The 17660-nt window shown below is 37.4% G+C and overlaps 1 protein-coding gene across 2 annotated transcripts in view; it reads right to left on the bottom strand.

Annotated features, from left to right (window-relative positions):
* Positions 1 to 17660, bottom strand: part of SLC4A4 (solute carrier family 4 (sodium bicarbonate cotransporter), member 4) — a 497732-nt gene that overhangs the window by 91018 nt on the left and 389054 nt on the right. For both annotated transcript variants that reach the window (XM_006896827.1, XM_006896828.1), the window contains exons 14-15: positions 16793 to 16863; positions 7730 to 7921 (exon numbers count right to left, since the gene is read on the bottom strand). In XM_006896827.1, coding sequence (XP_006896889.1) covers positions 7730 to 7921; positions 16793 to 16863 — 263 coding nt within the window. The remainder of the gene's footprint in view (positions 1 to 7729; positions 7922 to 16792; positions 16864 to 17660) is intronic.

The following is a 17660-nucleotide window of genomic DNA, read 5'->3' as shown; positions in this document are numbered from 1 at the left end:
TTGGTGAAGGGTTAGCTGTTAGTTATTTAAAATTCAACAGACTATAACAACAATAATCCATTCAGACCAAGGCTCTCTAGACTTAAATTGCAGAATCCTAGTAACGGAATCTAGCACAATCTAAGAAAAACACCAACTAAGATAATTCATATTATTGTGTACTATCATGTTAGGACCAAGTACGGCTGACTCTCCAGTGGGTTTTAGAGGCAATGACTTGCACGAAAGGAGAATATCCATCTTTCTTCCTCAGAGCAGCTTGTGGCTTTGAACCTTGTGCGTTTGGGTGGCAGTAAAACTCTTAACCCTAAGGCATCAGAGTTTCCTAATTCACATATTGCAAGAGATTTCTATGTTTAAAAAAACTCATGAATTTTTAAAACTGTGTATGGATGTGCTACTGAATACCTAAATTTTTGAAAAGAAAAAAAATTGTTTCAAGATTACATATTAAAACTCCTTCCTTTATGTTAGAAGGTTTTCAGTTGTTTTTTCACTATCTTTTTTTTTTTTTACAATAAAGGTGAAAGATCAAGTATACCTCTTCCCTCTTCATAATTAATTAGAAAATATCTCAATCTGACAGGAAGTAAACAGTTTAAATATTTAAACTCTCAAGCAAAGAAGATACTAAGTGAATGGGAAGGGAAATTCAAATAACCAGAAGCTGTTATATTCTTCTTGGGGGAAAAAACAACCCAACCTAATAAATCTATTATAAACATACTCTTCATGAAGGATGATGCTCTGTTAATTATTCAGAGAGTCATGATCATAGAGACACCCACAGTGAGAAGCTAGTTAATTTACAGGGGAAAATGAATTTGTTTCCTCTGCAGCCTCAGAGGACATTTGGTTTTCCCTTTGCAAAGACTGCAGCTGCTCCTAAATGAACCAGGGTAGAAGGGCTGTGAGCCCGCAGTGCAGTTCTCAATGGAGAGAGCTGCAACAGAGAGAAAAGGACAGCAGCAGGGCCCGGAGGGTTCCTAATAAATATTAATCCATACTGTCAATTCCCCTAATGATCGGAGTGCTTGGAAAATTATAAACAACAGTGTAAAAGAGCACTTATTCTAAATGGAAGAAAAAAATATACACCAGACAAATACATGCCTTTTGGTCATTAGCAAAAGGAACAGAACACTATGAGAATTTTGAAACTTGATCTCCCCAGTAACTAACATCGTAAAGCACTCAAAAGAAATAAACATTCATAGCAGCCACTGTAACAATTATAAGACATCGCACCTTGATTGAATACCACCTGCTATAATCTGAATCCAGTACAAACTCTGACTTAGAGATGATGCCGAATGTTAATGTGATTAGTTCTAGAGTCAGAGAGATCTGAGAAGGAATGAAGGGAAATTGTTGTTAAGTGTCATCAAGTCAGAATCAACTTGCAGCTGAAGCTCCAGTTGGTTTTCCTTCAAATCACAGAGGAAGAGATTGCCCATCTTTCTCCTGCGAAGGAAGTACCTGTGAACTTTACCTTGGGCATATAGTTGTTAGATGCTGTCAAACTGAGTAGTACTCACAGTGACCCTATACACAGCCAATCTCAAACCTGCCCTATCCTGTGCCATCCCCATCATTGCTGACATACTGGAGTCCACCATTGAAGTCACCAGGTCAGTTCATATCATTGAGAGTTTTTCTCTCCTTTGCTAATCCTCTGTCTTTCAAGGGAGAAGTGGCCTTAATGAAGGGGACTGGCAGGGATATTTAGGAGAACTTGGCTATTAAGTAATGATATGATCTCTCTTCCATCCTTAAGATATTGTTACTATGTGCTGTAGAGTCAGAATTGACTCTTAGCTGACTGTCCAGCGGGTTTTCAGAGGCAATAAATCTTACAGGCAGAGTTTGCCCATCCCTCTCCTTCAGAGAAGCTGGTAGATTAGAACTGCATTGAAACAGATGAGGGAGAAAACTTTAAGAGGGAAAATTAGTAGGTATTTTTGTCATGACAGGAGTCCAGAGCGAAGGCTATATAATGGAGTGGACCTGGGGGAAGGGACTGTAAAACAATGAAAGAATTTTTCTTTTACTTTTCCAAGAGGGTAGTGTACTAGGGGGGAGGGTTGGGAGGGGATAAAAGTACACAGGGAATGAATGGAAATCCAAAGTGTCTGTAAATTTTCATTGAAATTAATAATAAATTTAAAAAAAAAAGAACTGCATGCCTTTGGGATGGCAGTTATTCTCACCATTAGGCCACTACAGCTCCTTCAAAATGAAGTTGTTTTGTTATTAGGTGCCATAGAGTCGAGTACAAAACATAGTGATCCTATGAACAAAAGATTTGAACTCTGTCCTACTCTGTTCCATTCCCAAATCTCTAACACACTTGTGCCCATTTCTGCAGTCACTGTGTCTGTCCAACTCATTAGGCTTTTTCTCTCTCTTGCTGACCCTCTACCTTTCCTTACAGGATGTCCCTGTCCATGCAATGATTTGTCCCTGCAACATGCCCAAAGTATGAGAGATGATGTTCTGCCGTCTTTGCTTCCAAGGAGCACTCCAGCTGTACTTTTTTCCAAAACTTATCTGTTGATTCTCTGGAAGTTCATGAAAGTTCTTCTCCAATACCACAAATCAAAGGCATTAATTCTTCTGTCATCCTTCTTCACTCTCAAGCTCTCAGATGTATAGCAAGTAATTGGGGGGGGGGGTTGGGGGGAGAGAGACCATGGCTTGACAGCTTGACTCAGGTTCACCTCAGTCTTCAAACTGACATCATTTCTCAAAGAGGTCCCCGACAATGGACTTACCCAAAGCAATATCTCCTGACTGCTAGTATCAATGATACTGATTGTTGATCTAAGATAGACTAAATCACTGACAACTTTAATCCTTTGTCCATCTATCATGATGTTGTCTATTGGCCCAGTGGCAAGAACCTTTGTTTTCTTGATGTTGAGATGTAATACATACTGAAGGCTATATGCAAACAAACTAAGGGTGTGTATCTGTACATGTGTGTATACATAAGACGTAAAATGGACAAAATACATAAGAAGTACATTATTTCTCTAGGAGCTATGGTGGCTTAGAGGTAAAGAATTAGACTGCCAAGACAAAGGCATGTGATTTGAATCTACCAGCATTTCCACAGGAAAAAGATGAACAATCTTCCCATGCAATTTACTACCTCTGAAAACTTGCTGGAGGATCAGCTATGAGTCAGTTCCAACTTAACAGCACACAACAGCAACAGTCAGTATACGTTAAATTGAAATTGTACATTTAAAGTTGAATCAGAAAAAGAATAAACAAAGGTCCAGGTGTTCATAAACACATTGCATAAAAACAATGGTAGGCCTTGAGAAGTTGGATTTCTAACTGTGTTTAACCAACAGGTCACCAGGGAAGGTTGTCAGAGGGGAAAAAAGATTCCCCAGCTTTCTCTGTATAAGGCCATCTCTAAGTGGCTTAGTCTCTCAACCAATGACTACTCCATTATGACTGAATTGTGTCCACCAATGTGTGTACTGGAATCGTAACCCCTGAATTTACGGAGAAGTCCCTGAGTGCCATGCAAGGTTAAGCACTAGACCACTAGCCAAAAGTCAACATTTTGTGCATACTCAGAAGCACCTAAAAATATGAGCCTGGTGATCTGCTTCAGAAAGGTGACAATTCTGAAGGCCCTATGATCAGTTATACTATACATAAGCATAAGCAGACACTAACATCAGATGGAAAAGCAAGTCTGGGATAAAGATAAGTAATTTCTTGAAATTTAAGAACTCATTATTACTACAAGCAATAGTTTAAGATAGAGAATTTATTTCATTTGGGCAATAAAGTCAGGAAAATTATCTCTAAAATTGTGTAATATTAGAGCTGACGACAGGGTCAGCTATCAAAGACTGCACGGTTAACAGTGGTGTGGGAACTAGGATGTGATGGCTCCTACAATCCTAGAGTTGTACTCTTTGAAAAAATACAGCATTTGTCTCTATTTGACAAGTTTTCCATTAGTCAATAGGTATTGAATAGCTAGTCTGCATACACCCTTGTTTTAGTCAAGGTGAAGAATAAAAGAGAATCTAGCCATTTTTAAGCAGCTTACAACATAAACTAACAATTCATACAAATACTTACAAATTTGATATATATAATTCCATATTTTCCTGAAAACCTTCCTATGAGAAGTTTCCTAAAATGTTATTATTCTACTTTTGCAGAGCTATCTGGTCTTAGCTGTAAGATTTGTGCTGCCAGCCCAGAGGCAAGTGGTTCAAATGTACCAGCTGCTCTTCAGAGAAGGATAAGCAATCCCTTCCTGTGCAATTTATTTCCTCTGAAAATCCACTGGGAGGTCAGCTGAGTCAGTTCTCACTCTACGGTGCCATAACAAAATCTGCTTTCACATGCTCACTCCATTCTTGAAAGAATTTACCAGATCATAACAAACTGTGGCTGACTCTGAGAAGAATGGGAATCCCAGAAAACTTGATCATTCTAATGTGAAACTTATACTTGGACCAGGAGGCAGTCGTCAGAACAGAGCAAGGGAACACTGCATGGTTCAAAATTGGGAAGGGCATACGCCAGGGATGCAACATATTTCCATACCTTTTCAACTTATATGCAGAACAGATTATCCGTGAGGCTGGGCTCTATGAGGAGAAATGTGGGGTCAAGATAGGTGGACGATTTATCAACAATCTGTGTTATGCGGATGACACAACCCTGCTTGCTGAAACTGAGGAGGACCTGAAGCGCCTGCTGCAGAGTGTCAAGGACTGCAGCCTACAATATGGATTGAGGCTCAATGTCAAGAAGACAAAGATTCTCACCACTGGACCAGTTGGCAGCATCAGGATGGATGGTGAAGAGATTGAGATTGTACACAGCTTTAGTTTGCTTGGCTCCTTAGTCAACAGTCTTGGCACCAGCAGCCAGGAAGTTAAAAGGTGCATTGCCATGGGAAAGTCTGCTGTTAGGGACCTCTCCAAAGTGCTGAAGAGCAGTGGTGTCTCTTTGGAGACTAAGGTGCGTCTGATACAGGCCATGGTCTTCGCAATCACCTGTTATGCATCAGAGAGTTGGACAATGACCAAGGAGGATAGAAGGAGAATTGATGCCTTTGAGCTGTGGTGCTGGAGAAGAGTATTGAGAATACCATGGACTGCTAGGAAAAGAAACAGATTTGTGCTGGAGAGGGTTAAACCGGGTGGCTCCTTGGAGGCAAGGATTTTGAGGCTCCGTCTAACTTACTTTGGACATGTTGTGAGGAGAGACCGGTCCTTAGAGAGGGACATCATGCTTGGGAGGGTGGAGGGACGGCGCAGAAGAGGAAGGCCCTCTTTGAGGTGGATTGATTCAGTGACTGGGATAATTGGGATGGGAGTGTCAGAGACAGTGCGATTGGCACAGGACAGAGCAGGGTTTAGGGCTGTTATACATAGGGTCGCTATGAGTCGCAGGAGACTCGACGGCACATAACAACAACAACAACAACAACAACATGTTATTTTGTTGGGTTTCCATAAGGGGAAGAATGTCTTTACATTTGAAGAGTAATTATCAGTTGGGAGTTAAGATTAAAGGGAAAAATGTTCTATCCACAAACAGAGTTAAATTTCTCTCTATTAACTTGAAAATTGAGACCATTAACCTAATCTCAAATTAAGACTGAGAAGTACTCCATAAATTCTCCATCTAAAAAGGTGTGCTGCAATCCCAAAGTCTTGTGGTTCAAATCCATCAATTGTTCCATGGCAGAAGGGTAAGCAATCTCATCCTGCATGATTTACTGCCTCTTGAAAACCTCCTGGAAGTTCAGCTTTGGGTCCAAGCTGAATACACACTACAATAACAACCACGACCGTAGCTACAAGAAGAGTGCTGGTTGTCTAATGGGTAGAGAGTTGCACTGCCTACTCAGAGGCAGAAAGTTCGAATTCACCAGCTGTTCCAAGAAAGGAAAATGGAAAAAAAAAAAGAAAGGAAAATGGACAACTTCCTTCTGTGCCATTGACAACCTGTGAAAACCCACTGGAAGGGGGGTTAAGAATTGGCTTCAACTTGATGGCACTGAGTTTAGCTGTTGATGATAATTAACCAGTACCAGACTTTGGCAGGTGGAGATGGCTCCCAAAATGTAAACAACAAAACAAAGCCCCACAACATCATGAAAGAATCAAATACAGAAGAAACACTAAGAACAGGTCTTTAGTTGACAAAATAAGCTTGAAAATCCTCCTCAATGACCCTTACTCAGCAATCTGTTCTACATACAACTCACATCATGGAAGGGGTGGCACAAGTCTGCACCTCTTTGTGTGTGTGAACGCAACACACAAGCTCAAATGTCTTAAGAAACAGGGAGGCGAATTGAATAAATGCTGCAGCCAACTCTTGGGCAAAAAAGAGTTGTGAAGACAAGGACTACCAGGAATACACAGGGTGCACCTAAGACCTCAATTTCCTGTGTAGATATGTGATGGTGAAATATAAGCTACATAAAGGAGAGATCTAGGCTGAATTCAGCCTAGGGCACTAGTTTGTGATAGCCATTTTAAAGGAGCTGAAAATGAAGTCTTTCGATGTTTCACATTATGGGATAGTTTGGAGGAGTTCATTAGCAACCTTCCCTCTTCTCCCATTTTTTCAATTTTGTAAAAAGAATCTGAATGGTTGTTGGGTTTGTTTTTTAAATCCTATGTAAAGTAAATATATGGTCAGTTTCATTTTCTTCTTAGAAAAAGGAATTTCATCAAGTGCATCTCATGTTTTCTAAAGTTATACAACTCCCTATTCTACACAAATTATTTGAGGAGAGATTTCATGAGATGTCAGCTGTATGGAGTTAGTCACTGAGATAAATGAGATAGAATCAAGATTACCTAAGAAATGTTGACATTCTGAATTATAAGAATTTTTAAATTGTAATGCAAAGAATTATCTCAGTTTCACTGTGCAGACTGAAAAAACAAATGCCACTAACTAAAAGTTAATCTTATCTTGGTTCTCAAAGAACCAAGGTTTAGACTTCAATTTCACCCAAGCATATTAATGGGAGACAGGATGTCTGCACAACCTGTCCTGATTATCTGTTACTTCGTACTCCTGCATTCATTATTATGGGATGGAAAGGTTAGCATAGATGATGTGTATATTTAGCTCTTTATTTTTCAAACAGTACCACTTAAATATGCTTCTAGAGGTAAGAATTAAACCACTAAATTTCCTATATTTAAAGTTGGTGAATAATAAATTCTACCTAGGAAGGTATGGCATGAGTTTTAGCTACATATTCAAGCACTATGAATTTAAAAGGTGTTTTTGTTTACTCATGCATTATTGTTGTTGTTGAGACTTTGAGCCAAGCATGACTCATAGTGACCCCATGAACAAAAGGCTTGAAGCCCCTCGACAACTATCAACACTTATCAAAGTTCATAGGGTTTCTGGAGGCATAAATATTACTAGATAGCAAAAAAATTCCACTATTTCCTTTCAGTTTTGTCAGAACTGAATTATGACAGAAATTATAACCATATTAAATGAGTAAGATGCTTGGAGATATTTCCCAAAGCTGGACCATAGTTATCTTAAAACGAAGTTATATTTTAAAAAAATAGAAGTTATATAAAAGTGCATAAAATTATATTGGAAAGGTTAAATTATAAATGTCTGCTTCATTTTCTAAAATATTGTCACTGTCCAAAGGAGTGTGAGTTCAATGAAAATTAAGTAAAACTCCGGTACTTACTGTGGTTGGAAAATAACGACTAGTTTTGAATTTCTTGAGAGCCATAGAAGATGTGTAAGTGCCGAAAAAAAGGATGAAAGACATGAGAGAGATATCAGGAACAAAGTTACAGTTGTTCCCCACGAGTTTCCCTTTATATTTTAAACACTCTTTCGTTGACAAAACTGCCCAGTCAATGGTGCCATTATGGTACTGCAGAAGAAAAACACAAACCACAGTAAAACATTAGCATTTTTTAATAGAACACTGACCCATCTTAAGTAGTTTTGACATTTGATGAGCTCTATAGGTATTATAATAAAAAAGTTTCTGTGAACCTGTCTGGGAGAAACCATTAAAGGATGAAATCTGAGGAGGCGTTAATAGAATTACAGGTAAGGGAACCGCAAGGTTGGCAATTATTGAAAATACACTAAGAATCATACAATTTGGTACTTAGTTTGAGCTACAGCCTTACAATCATCCATTTGTTCAATAGAAACAAAAAACAAAGTCTTTCTTCCCTGCCAAATTTCCTGCGGGTAAACTGAGACACAAAAATATCTTAGGTCTCAAAAGGCTTCACTCTCTGAAGCACCCTTGTTCAAAATAAACCTTAATTCTGCAGTAAACAGTTGCTTCTACTTGGAGCTCATGATATTACTGGTTAATATAAAAGTATAAAAGCTATAGTAGGTTCATTTCTCATTTACTCATTACTTTCTCAAATGAGCTATTTTTTTTTTCTAAATAACTAGAGGTAGATGATTTAAGCTATTAAATTCTGCAAATATGTTCACGATCCCTACTTTTTCCATTGCAGAGTCTAAATAAAATTTTTCTTGTTGATTCCAAATAACCAAAGCACCTTTAGTAGGATGTACAGTAGTATTTTTTAGGTTACAGAAGGGTTGTATAATAAATCTATAATAAAAGCTGCTTTCTTTGATAAAAAAAATTGTTATTTATCAATTCTCATATTTCCTTCTATGTTGCTATACTGCCAATTAACTGTTCCTCTCTATGACTCTAAAGTTCAGAGCTGCTCTGAGGATGAGCTACCTATCAGTTCACAGTTGTCTCTTTCTCTGAGGAATAGCCTCCCACCATGCAAAAACTACCTCACATGAGTGCTACGACTTCTGCAGCAAATTACTGACCAACATGAACCACCTATTGCCTTCAAGTTGATTTCAACTTATAGTGACCTTGTAGGACAGAGTAGAACTGTACCATAGAGTTTCTAATGCTAGAAATCTTTATGTTGTTGTTGTTACTATTGATTGCTTTTGAGTCAAGTATGACTCATAGTGATCCTATGAACAAACGGCTTGAAGTCCCTCTACAACTATGGATACTTTTCAGAGTTCATAGGGTTTCTGGAGGCATGTTATTTAGGAAGTGATGCCACTCCTGCTTCCAAAATAAATAATATAAATCTTTATAGATCAGACGATTACATATTTCTCCCTCAGAATAGCTAAAAGGTTTGAACAACTGACCTACTGGTTAACAGCAAAATATATAGTCGCTATGCCACCAGAGTTCCCTGACAACACTTGTTTTTTTATGTGCCACCAAATCATCTGCCACTAATAGTGACCCTATGCACAACAGCTCCTAACCCTGTCCCATCCTGAGCCAACTTCACTGTCTCTCATATGCCTGACCCTATTGTGACAGTTAAAGATATCAATCCATCTCATCCAGGGTCTTACTCTCCTGAGCTAACTCTCTACCCTTCCAAAGGTGATGTCCTTCTCCAAGAACTGGTCCCTCCTAGCAACATGTCCAAAGTATGTAAGACAGAGTTTCAAATTCATGCCTCCAAGAAGAAATCTGGTTTCATCCTCTCCAGGAGAGACCTTTTTGTTTCCTTGGCAGCCTATGGTATGTTCAATACCATGGCTCCATACCACAGCTCAAAGGTGTCAATTCTTCTGTTATCCTTATTCATTGTATAGCTCTCAGCTACATAGCAAGCAACTGAGATGACCAGGGTCTTGTTCAGGTGCACCTTAGTCTCCAGAAAGACACTGTTGCTCCTTAGCATACTGGGGAAGTCCCTGATAGCACTTTCCCAAATCAATAAATCCTTTGATTTCTTGACTGCTGATGGCATAAAGCAATGTTTTCATTACCCATAACTTTATTCGTCTACGGTTGAGCTCTAATGATTATGTCATGTGTTAACAGAAGAGGCATTTGAGAATAATTCTGAAACAACTGTTAGAAAGAACTTACTTTTTCCTTCAGCAGCAAGAATTCTGCTTCATGCCACATATATCATTAACTTTTACTATCTATTTACACGATATGCATAATATAGTCAGTATAACTCAGATTTTGTTATTATTGTTAGGTGCTATGACTCACAGCAACTCTATGAACAATATACTTGAACAATACCCTAACCTGCATGAGCCCAGTCATGGTCAAGCCCACTATGGTAGTCACTGTGTCAATCCATGTTACCAGCATTTGAGCAAATAGAGTACATTTTTTCATAGAGCTCAAAGTAAAGTTCTTATATAAGTCAATTTAAAAAAAACCGAGATCTTTCCTGAAAACTTCCTTATGTATTAGCATAATAAGTAGCTGAATTGCATAATCACTCCTTTATTAAACTCTGCTTCTGAAAGGTGATTACTAATGTCTTTTATTTTTCACATTTCTGCACATAGATTTTTTGGCAGAATATTTTTAAAGTTTAGAGGTCATAATAGGTAACAGATTTTTCTACTTAATAATCAGCAAAAATGTGCCATAATTTTACTTCAACACATTAATATCAGCAGAATCTTTATAACTGGAATTTCCCAAAGAGGAAAGATACACCAATTCCAATGGGAATTTTATTGACTGTCCTGTAGATATTACAGTTGCGGTATAAAGTATGTAGACGTACTTGGGACAAGAACTATGCTATGCTCTCTCAACTTATTCAACTTTAAATCATCACTATTTAGTATTTTTCAGCTTCATATTATTATCTGTAACATTGCACAAAAATTTTATCCTCCAAATATCTACATTCACTAGAGGTTAAAGAAACTTCAGGTAGCCTGGAAATCTGTCTATATATTAAATAGTTTCCCACTCTCATAAAACTTAAACACTAGCTGGCAAATAATTCCAGTGCAAAAATCACTGAAAATATATCTGTATCATTTGTGCTATTTTATATAAGTTGACATGAATAAAAGTTAACACTGTAAAACTTCATCAAGTTCCAAACCTCAAACAAACTCAAAGCCTAAGGCTTATCAATCATCTACATCAGTAATAGGAAAATGAGCTGGCATGCATCCTCATAACCAATTTATATAGATTTTATTCAAACATACATGATTTTATAATCTATGAAATAGCTACTTTTGTGTTTAAATGGCATTTTTCCCCTTCTGAGGTCCATTTTGCTTTGTCTGTAGGAACTCATTCATCCCCTGCAACTGACACAGCGACTCACAGTGACTCCACTGGATTTCTGAGATTGCAAATGGCACAGGCAGAGACTGTCCATCTTTATTCCTTGGCACCTCTCCTAGATTTGAACCCCAGAGAGGAGCAGCCTTTGGGCTAGCAGCACAATTCTCTCTGGAGTGTAACATCAGAATTGAAGGCCCTACAGAGAGACTTAAAAAGAATAGAGACTAGACTTACCATATGAAGCCCGATTAGTGCAGTGCATGCTGTGCTGGGCTGCTATCAGGGAGGTTAGAACCCATTGGTATGCCACAAGAGAAAGATAAGCTGTCTCCTCCCACAAAAATATATCCCCTCCAGAACATGAAGGGAGGTAGCTACAAATCAGATCCACTTGACGGCAATGGGTACTTGGATTGATGTGGTTTGAAATATACAAATTACCACTTGTTGTAAAACAATGGTTTTCAGATTTTAATTATCAGTAAAACTCCTTCAACATCTAAATTATGCAGAACCTCAATCTTCAAAATGGAACACTCTGGACCCTATGTGGTTTCGAAGCACATAACTCACCCCTCTCATATCCACTAAGCGTCTTGAATCTTAAAGCCATCACTGCTAGCATAACTTACTGAAAAACTCCCTAAAATTATTGTAACTAGTTTCATTCAAGGGAGCTCTAGTGGCCCAGTCTGTAGGCAGCTGTACTGTTAACTCAAAGGCTGAACCTCTCTGGTGATTTGAATCCATCAACAGCTCGTCATGAGAAAGACCATCTTCTGTGTGATTTACAGCTTTAAGAACTCAACAGAGGGTCAGCTACCGAGCTGGTTCAGACCCAACTGCAATGAGCGAAGGAGTTAAATTCTAGTCTCCAGGTGAGGCAAAGGCTTGACTTCTAACCAAAAGATTACCCATCCAAAGGTACCTGAGAAGAAAAGCCTAATATTTTGCTTCCAAAAGGTCACAGCTATGAAAACCCAGTGGAGAACAGTTCTACTCTGTAACTCATGTGCTGTCAGAATCAAATCAATGGCAAGGTGTCAGTTAAAATTTAATCCTGCAGTTAGCAAACAACATCCCATGGTCTAAATGATTTTCAACATGTTTTTTTGGGAACTGACGTTTTACTGAAATACAACCATGCTCATTTGTTTACATTCTGACTAGGGCTATTATGATACAACTGTAGAATTGAGAAGCTGTGACAGAGGCTGTTGTTGTTGAGTCAGAATCAACCCTGAGCCTTTAGCAGATTTTCAGAGGTAGTAAATCATATGAGAGGAGATTAAACTCACAAATCCTGAAATATTTGCTATATGCCTCCTTAAAAAGAACTATGCCTATCCCTGGTTTAATCTCTAGTCTGTAGTGCCTTAATTATTTTATATTTGGTTTTCTTATTAAAATTCTTACAACTTTACCAGATAAATACATGACACATATTTATTTAGCAAGCTTTGTTATTTTATGGCTATCATTTTTAAAAGTGGTTGACTCATTTTAAGTAATGGCTTGATCATTCATAATTTTCATACTGTGACAAGCCATAGAACAAGCAAACTAATATATGCAAATTATACAAAGAGCAAAGTGATTATTTTTCTAAAATTATGTATCTCCTGATGAATTGATTATGAGAAAACAATGAACATATATGAAAGAACATTAGAATATACCCCCAAAGCCTTCAGTAATCAGTTCTACTATTACTTAAGTGGAAAACAGAAAAAGTAATTTTACATTTCTGTGTAACTGTAAGTAGAAATTCTCATTTGAGTAGCTATAAAGGAATGACATCAAGATCAATGAGGTCATGACTCTGCAAATACCATGTATTCTCTAAACACATAGTAGTCTTACATTATTCTTCATGTATAAATTATTCAAATAATAGTTCACTAAGACATTGTACAAATTCACAAGCAAATAACTAAAACCAAGACTTAACCACTGCCACTGAGTTGATTTCAACTTACAGTGATCCTACAGGAAAGAATAGAACTGATGCATGGTTTCCAAAGCTATAATCTTTGTGGAAGTAGACTGTCACATCTTTCTCTAAAGGGGCCCTTGGTTAACAGACAAGCACTTTACTACACTACCAGCACTCCTTAAATAACCTTAGACACAGGCAGCTCTTTGAGACACAAGCAAGCCACATTCCTGAGATGGGGAGCCGAACATGAGAATGGAGATGCAGCAACAAGCATTAAGCAATTTCTGAGCAGGTGGCGAATCCATAGTTTATATTTTGGTTTGTTTTTAAGAGGGAGGGAGAGAATGAAATGTTTTTATTCCCAGTGCCAAATTAAATATAATTTCTTTCTGTGGATCAACAAACTTGCCATCTTTTACAATATGAAGACGAGAAAGACCTAAACTAGTATTAAAACCAATTACATACCATATTATGTATAATCTTCAAGAAAATGAAAATTTTAAATACGATATACTGTGGCGCTTAACATTAGAAATGAAATATGCGAGATCATTTAAGCACAGCTGTCTGTAACTTTGAAGCCTGAAGAAGGGAAGCAAGGCAAAGAAAGGGTTAGTCTGACTTCCAATGGTCAGAAACCAGAGGAGAAAGTAAGACATAAAACATTTCGTAGGACTTCTTGGAATACAGAAATGGTCTGTTTTGGTTTTGGGTGGTGATTACATAAGAGTATGCAAGAGGGCAAACTCATTGTAACAAGCACTTACAAAGTCCAAGTTTCCATTAAAAAATTTAAGAACTTAATTAGAAGATGAACTATTATTAGTAAGCACCAACTGATCCATTCAATCATGTCTTCTGAGGAGAGATTAGATTGTGAAGCATGGTCTTGCCCTTCAAGAGCTAGTAAATGGAAGTTAAAACAATTTAATGCTCATTGTTCAGACACAGCATAAATAAGCAATGGCTGGCTACAAAGTCACAGAAGAATGTCTAAAGAATTTTGCAAACTGATTAAACGTTCTCAGCTTTATTATCTGCTACAACTTCTAAATGGAGCTCTGGTATAGTATAAACCATAGTGAGCTGTGTTGCTGTGTTTCTCTAGTGGTACAAATCCACCAGTTGTTTGAGGGATACAGATGGCAGTGTCCTTCCACATGATTTGTTACTGTTAGGTGTCCTTAAATTATGTATGGCACACAGTGACTCTATGAACAAGAGACTAGAAACCTGTCCTAACTTGTGCCATTCTCATGACTCTGACACACTGAGCCCACCGCTGTCATTAATGTATATCATTCCATCTTGCTGACAGTCTTCTTCTCTTTCACTGACATTCCATCTTTATAAGCATGTCATTTTCCAAGGAATACCCTCTCCTAGAAACATGCCCAAAGTATGAGAGAAATGAAGCTTTGCCATCCTTGACTCCAAGGAGCACTCTGACTGCACTTTTTCAAAGACACAGCTGTTTTTTTGGCAGTTTAGGGAATGTTTCATACTCTTGCCCAAAACACAACTCAAAAGCATTGATTCTTCTTCTGTAATCTCTATTTATGGTCACGTTCTCAGATGCATAGCAAGTGACTGAAAAGACCATGGCCTGAATTAGATGCACGTTAGTCTTTAAACTGACCTCCTTCAACCTGATGGCTCCTTAGTAATTTGGAGAAAGATGTGGGAGAAATATGGGCAATCTATCTCTCTCAAAAATTCATCACTTTGGAAACCCAGTGGATGGATGGGACATTAGAACTTCAAATATGTAACAAGAATTAAGTTAGAAAACAAACAATTTTTAACATAAATAAAATTGGATATTCTTTTATATTGCAAATTAAATTATTCTAAGGGTTAGGGTTTTATCTCCATACCTTCATAATCTAGATGCAGAACAGATTATTGGAAGGCTGGACTTTATGAAGAGGAATATGGCATCAGGATTGGAGAAAAACTCATCAACAACCTGCGTTATGCAGATGACACAACCCTGCTTGTTAAAACTGAGAAGGAACTGAGGCATTTGCTGCAGAAGTTCAAGGACTACAGTCTTATACATGGATTGAAGCTTACTATGAAGAAAACAAAGATTCTAATCACAGAGCAAATTGGCAGCATCATGATAGAGAAGAAATTGATATTGTTAACATCTTCAGCTTGTTTAGCTCCACAATCAACACTTGCTACTAGCCAGGAGCTCAAAAGACAAATTCCATTGGGAAAATCTGCTGTCAGGGACCTTTCCAGAGTACTGAAGAGCAATGATGTCAGTCTAGAAACTAAGATGTGTACATGGTCTTCTCAATTCCTTGTTATTCTCAGAGAGCTGGACAATGACTAAGGATGACAGATGAATTGATGTATTAGAATTGTGGTGCTGGAGAAGAGTAAGAGAACAAATAGGTTTGTCCTGGAGAGGATGAAACCAGAATGCTCCTTGGAGGCAAGGATTCTGAGGCTCTGTCTCACATACTTTGGGCATATATACAGGAGGGACCAGTCTTTGGAGAAGGACATCATGTTTAAAAGGAGGGATAGCATAAGAGAGGAAGACCCTGGATTAGATGGATTGACTCAGTGACTGGGGTAATGGGGGTAGGTGTGTTAGAGTCAATTAAATTGACTAAAGATAGAGCAGGGTTCAGAGCTGTTATACATAGGGAAGAGAAAGTTACAAGTGACTTGATGGCACATAAAAACAACGGGTTTTGGTTTTATTTTTAATTACTGTGATAAGAATATAAGTAAAATGTTTAAAAGCAATAATTTCTCTGCTGCACTCACTCCATGTAAATTCTAGTAGGCAATAGGCATGCTGACTAAAACATTAAAAATGGAACTCTTTTACAAAGTGTATGATTTGAAAATATTTTTATTCTCTTACAAAGGCACATATAATCAATCACACAAGAAAGAGATAGGAAAGTCTGAGGAAAATCAGAAACTATAAGGTAGGCTCAAATACAAAAACAAGAGAGAAATAAGGTCAAGTTAGTGTTGCCCAGTAAAGACACAAAACATGACCTTTAAAAAAATAGAACACTGTGGGCACTCATTACATAATATCTGTAAAAGCATCCTGGTTTCCTGAGAGATGGGCACTCTATCAATACTAGGTATTATGGTTCCTGTCTTTATAATTGAGATATTGACATTCTTTGGTGAAGTCCTATATTAGTGAAGAAAGGACACAATTGGAAGCCTAAGATAGTACTTTTCTCTTTTACTACAACACGAAAGTCTTCTTCCACTATAAGACCTTCCATCCAAAATAGCTCATTTTAAAAGTTTGGTTTCAGTGTCCTGAAGATCGTTGGTTACAAAGAATATCATGTGACAGAGTCACAGGCCTCTCTTGGTGACTGGGGAAGAGTCATTCTACAGTCACTCTTAGTAAGGGTGACCCTTTTTTAACAAGAATAATTTTTAACCATATTAAGTATTAGACGGCATGTTCTCATTTCCACCATCTTCCACTTCCCACTTTGAAAGTATTTCAAGATCATAATTAACAAGATACAGTAGATACATTGCTAAAAAGGTTTTAAAAACACGGCAGTATTTAACTAGAACAAAATTGTAATTTCCTGTCATTCTTCCTTTATCATTAATTTTTATATATGTTCATGTCAGGACTGAGAGATGATAGAATGCATCAAATTAAGAATAGTAGACAACATTTAACTAGTAGGAAATATTAAATCACTTACCATATCAGTAGAAGAAACAGTTGGTAAATCTTCTAGAGCCAGCATGGAATCATTAGATATTGAGATATTAACTGTAAGAAAAAGCAATTAAACTATAAATGTAAGATGGAAACAATTTAAATATTTAAATATACAAGAAGAAAAAAAAAATCCCTACTAATTAAACAAACCTGAATGGCAATAAAAAGACACAGTGAATTTATCTGTGGCAAAATTATTTAATATAATTGTAGTCATTCTTACCAAATAAAATAATTAAAGATTAGAACACGCATAATAGCTGTATTTTATCTGACCAAAAAAAAGAGAAAAATATTAAAAGATGATAGGAAAATCCCTTTCTGGCTTTAAAAAAATAAACCAGTTACTACAAGGCATTCATTACATATATTATTTGTGTACTGGAAGAAATGTCTTTTCTAGTTGAGAAAGTTGATTACTGGCTTCATGCACACTAAAAGTATAAAAAATTGGAGCTTCATTAAATAAAATAAGTTTACTTGGAATATCTGTATATTTTGACTGCCTATTCTTAGACTTAAATATTTCTTAAAATTTTTAAAATGTTTTTAAAGTCCTGAATAAACACTACAAAAATAATGAGGAAAAATGTTTGATCTCTTGAAAAAAAATCACTTTCAAAACTTTGGCATCGACACCCTGTAGAACTCCTGACACCACCAGCCTGCACGCTGTAGAATTCCTGATGCTGCCTGCTCATGCCCAGTACTGCTGATAGAAACACCCATGTCCAGGACATGACATGATGTTCCCAGGATGTGACATAATATTCCCGGGACTGGGAACAAATATGCAGGGAGCTACATGTGTTCAGGAGAGGGAGCAACACGTGACAGGAGTGACGGTG

Source organism: Elephantulus edwardii, unplaced genomic scaffold, assembly GCF_000299155.1.
Source record: "Elephantulus edwardii isolate Elephantulus edwardi_28Jun2011 unplaced genomic scaffold, EleEdw1.0 scaffold00192, whole genome shotgun sequence".
Classification (NCBI taxonomy): domain Eukaryota; kingdom Metazoa; phylum Chordata; class Mammalia; order Macroscelidea; family Macroscelididae; genus Elephantulus; species Elephantulus edwardii.
The sequence above is the reverse complement of the archived record's forward strand: the minus strand, read 5'-3'. Positions and strand labels throughout refer to the sequence as shown.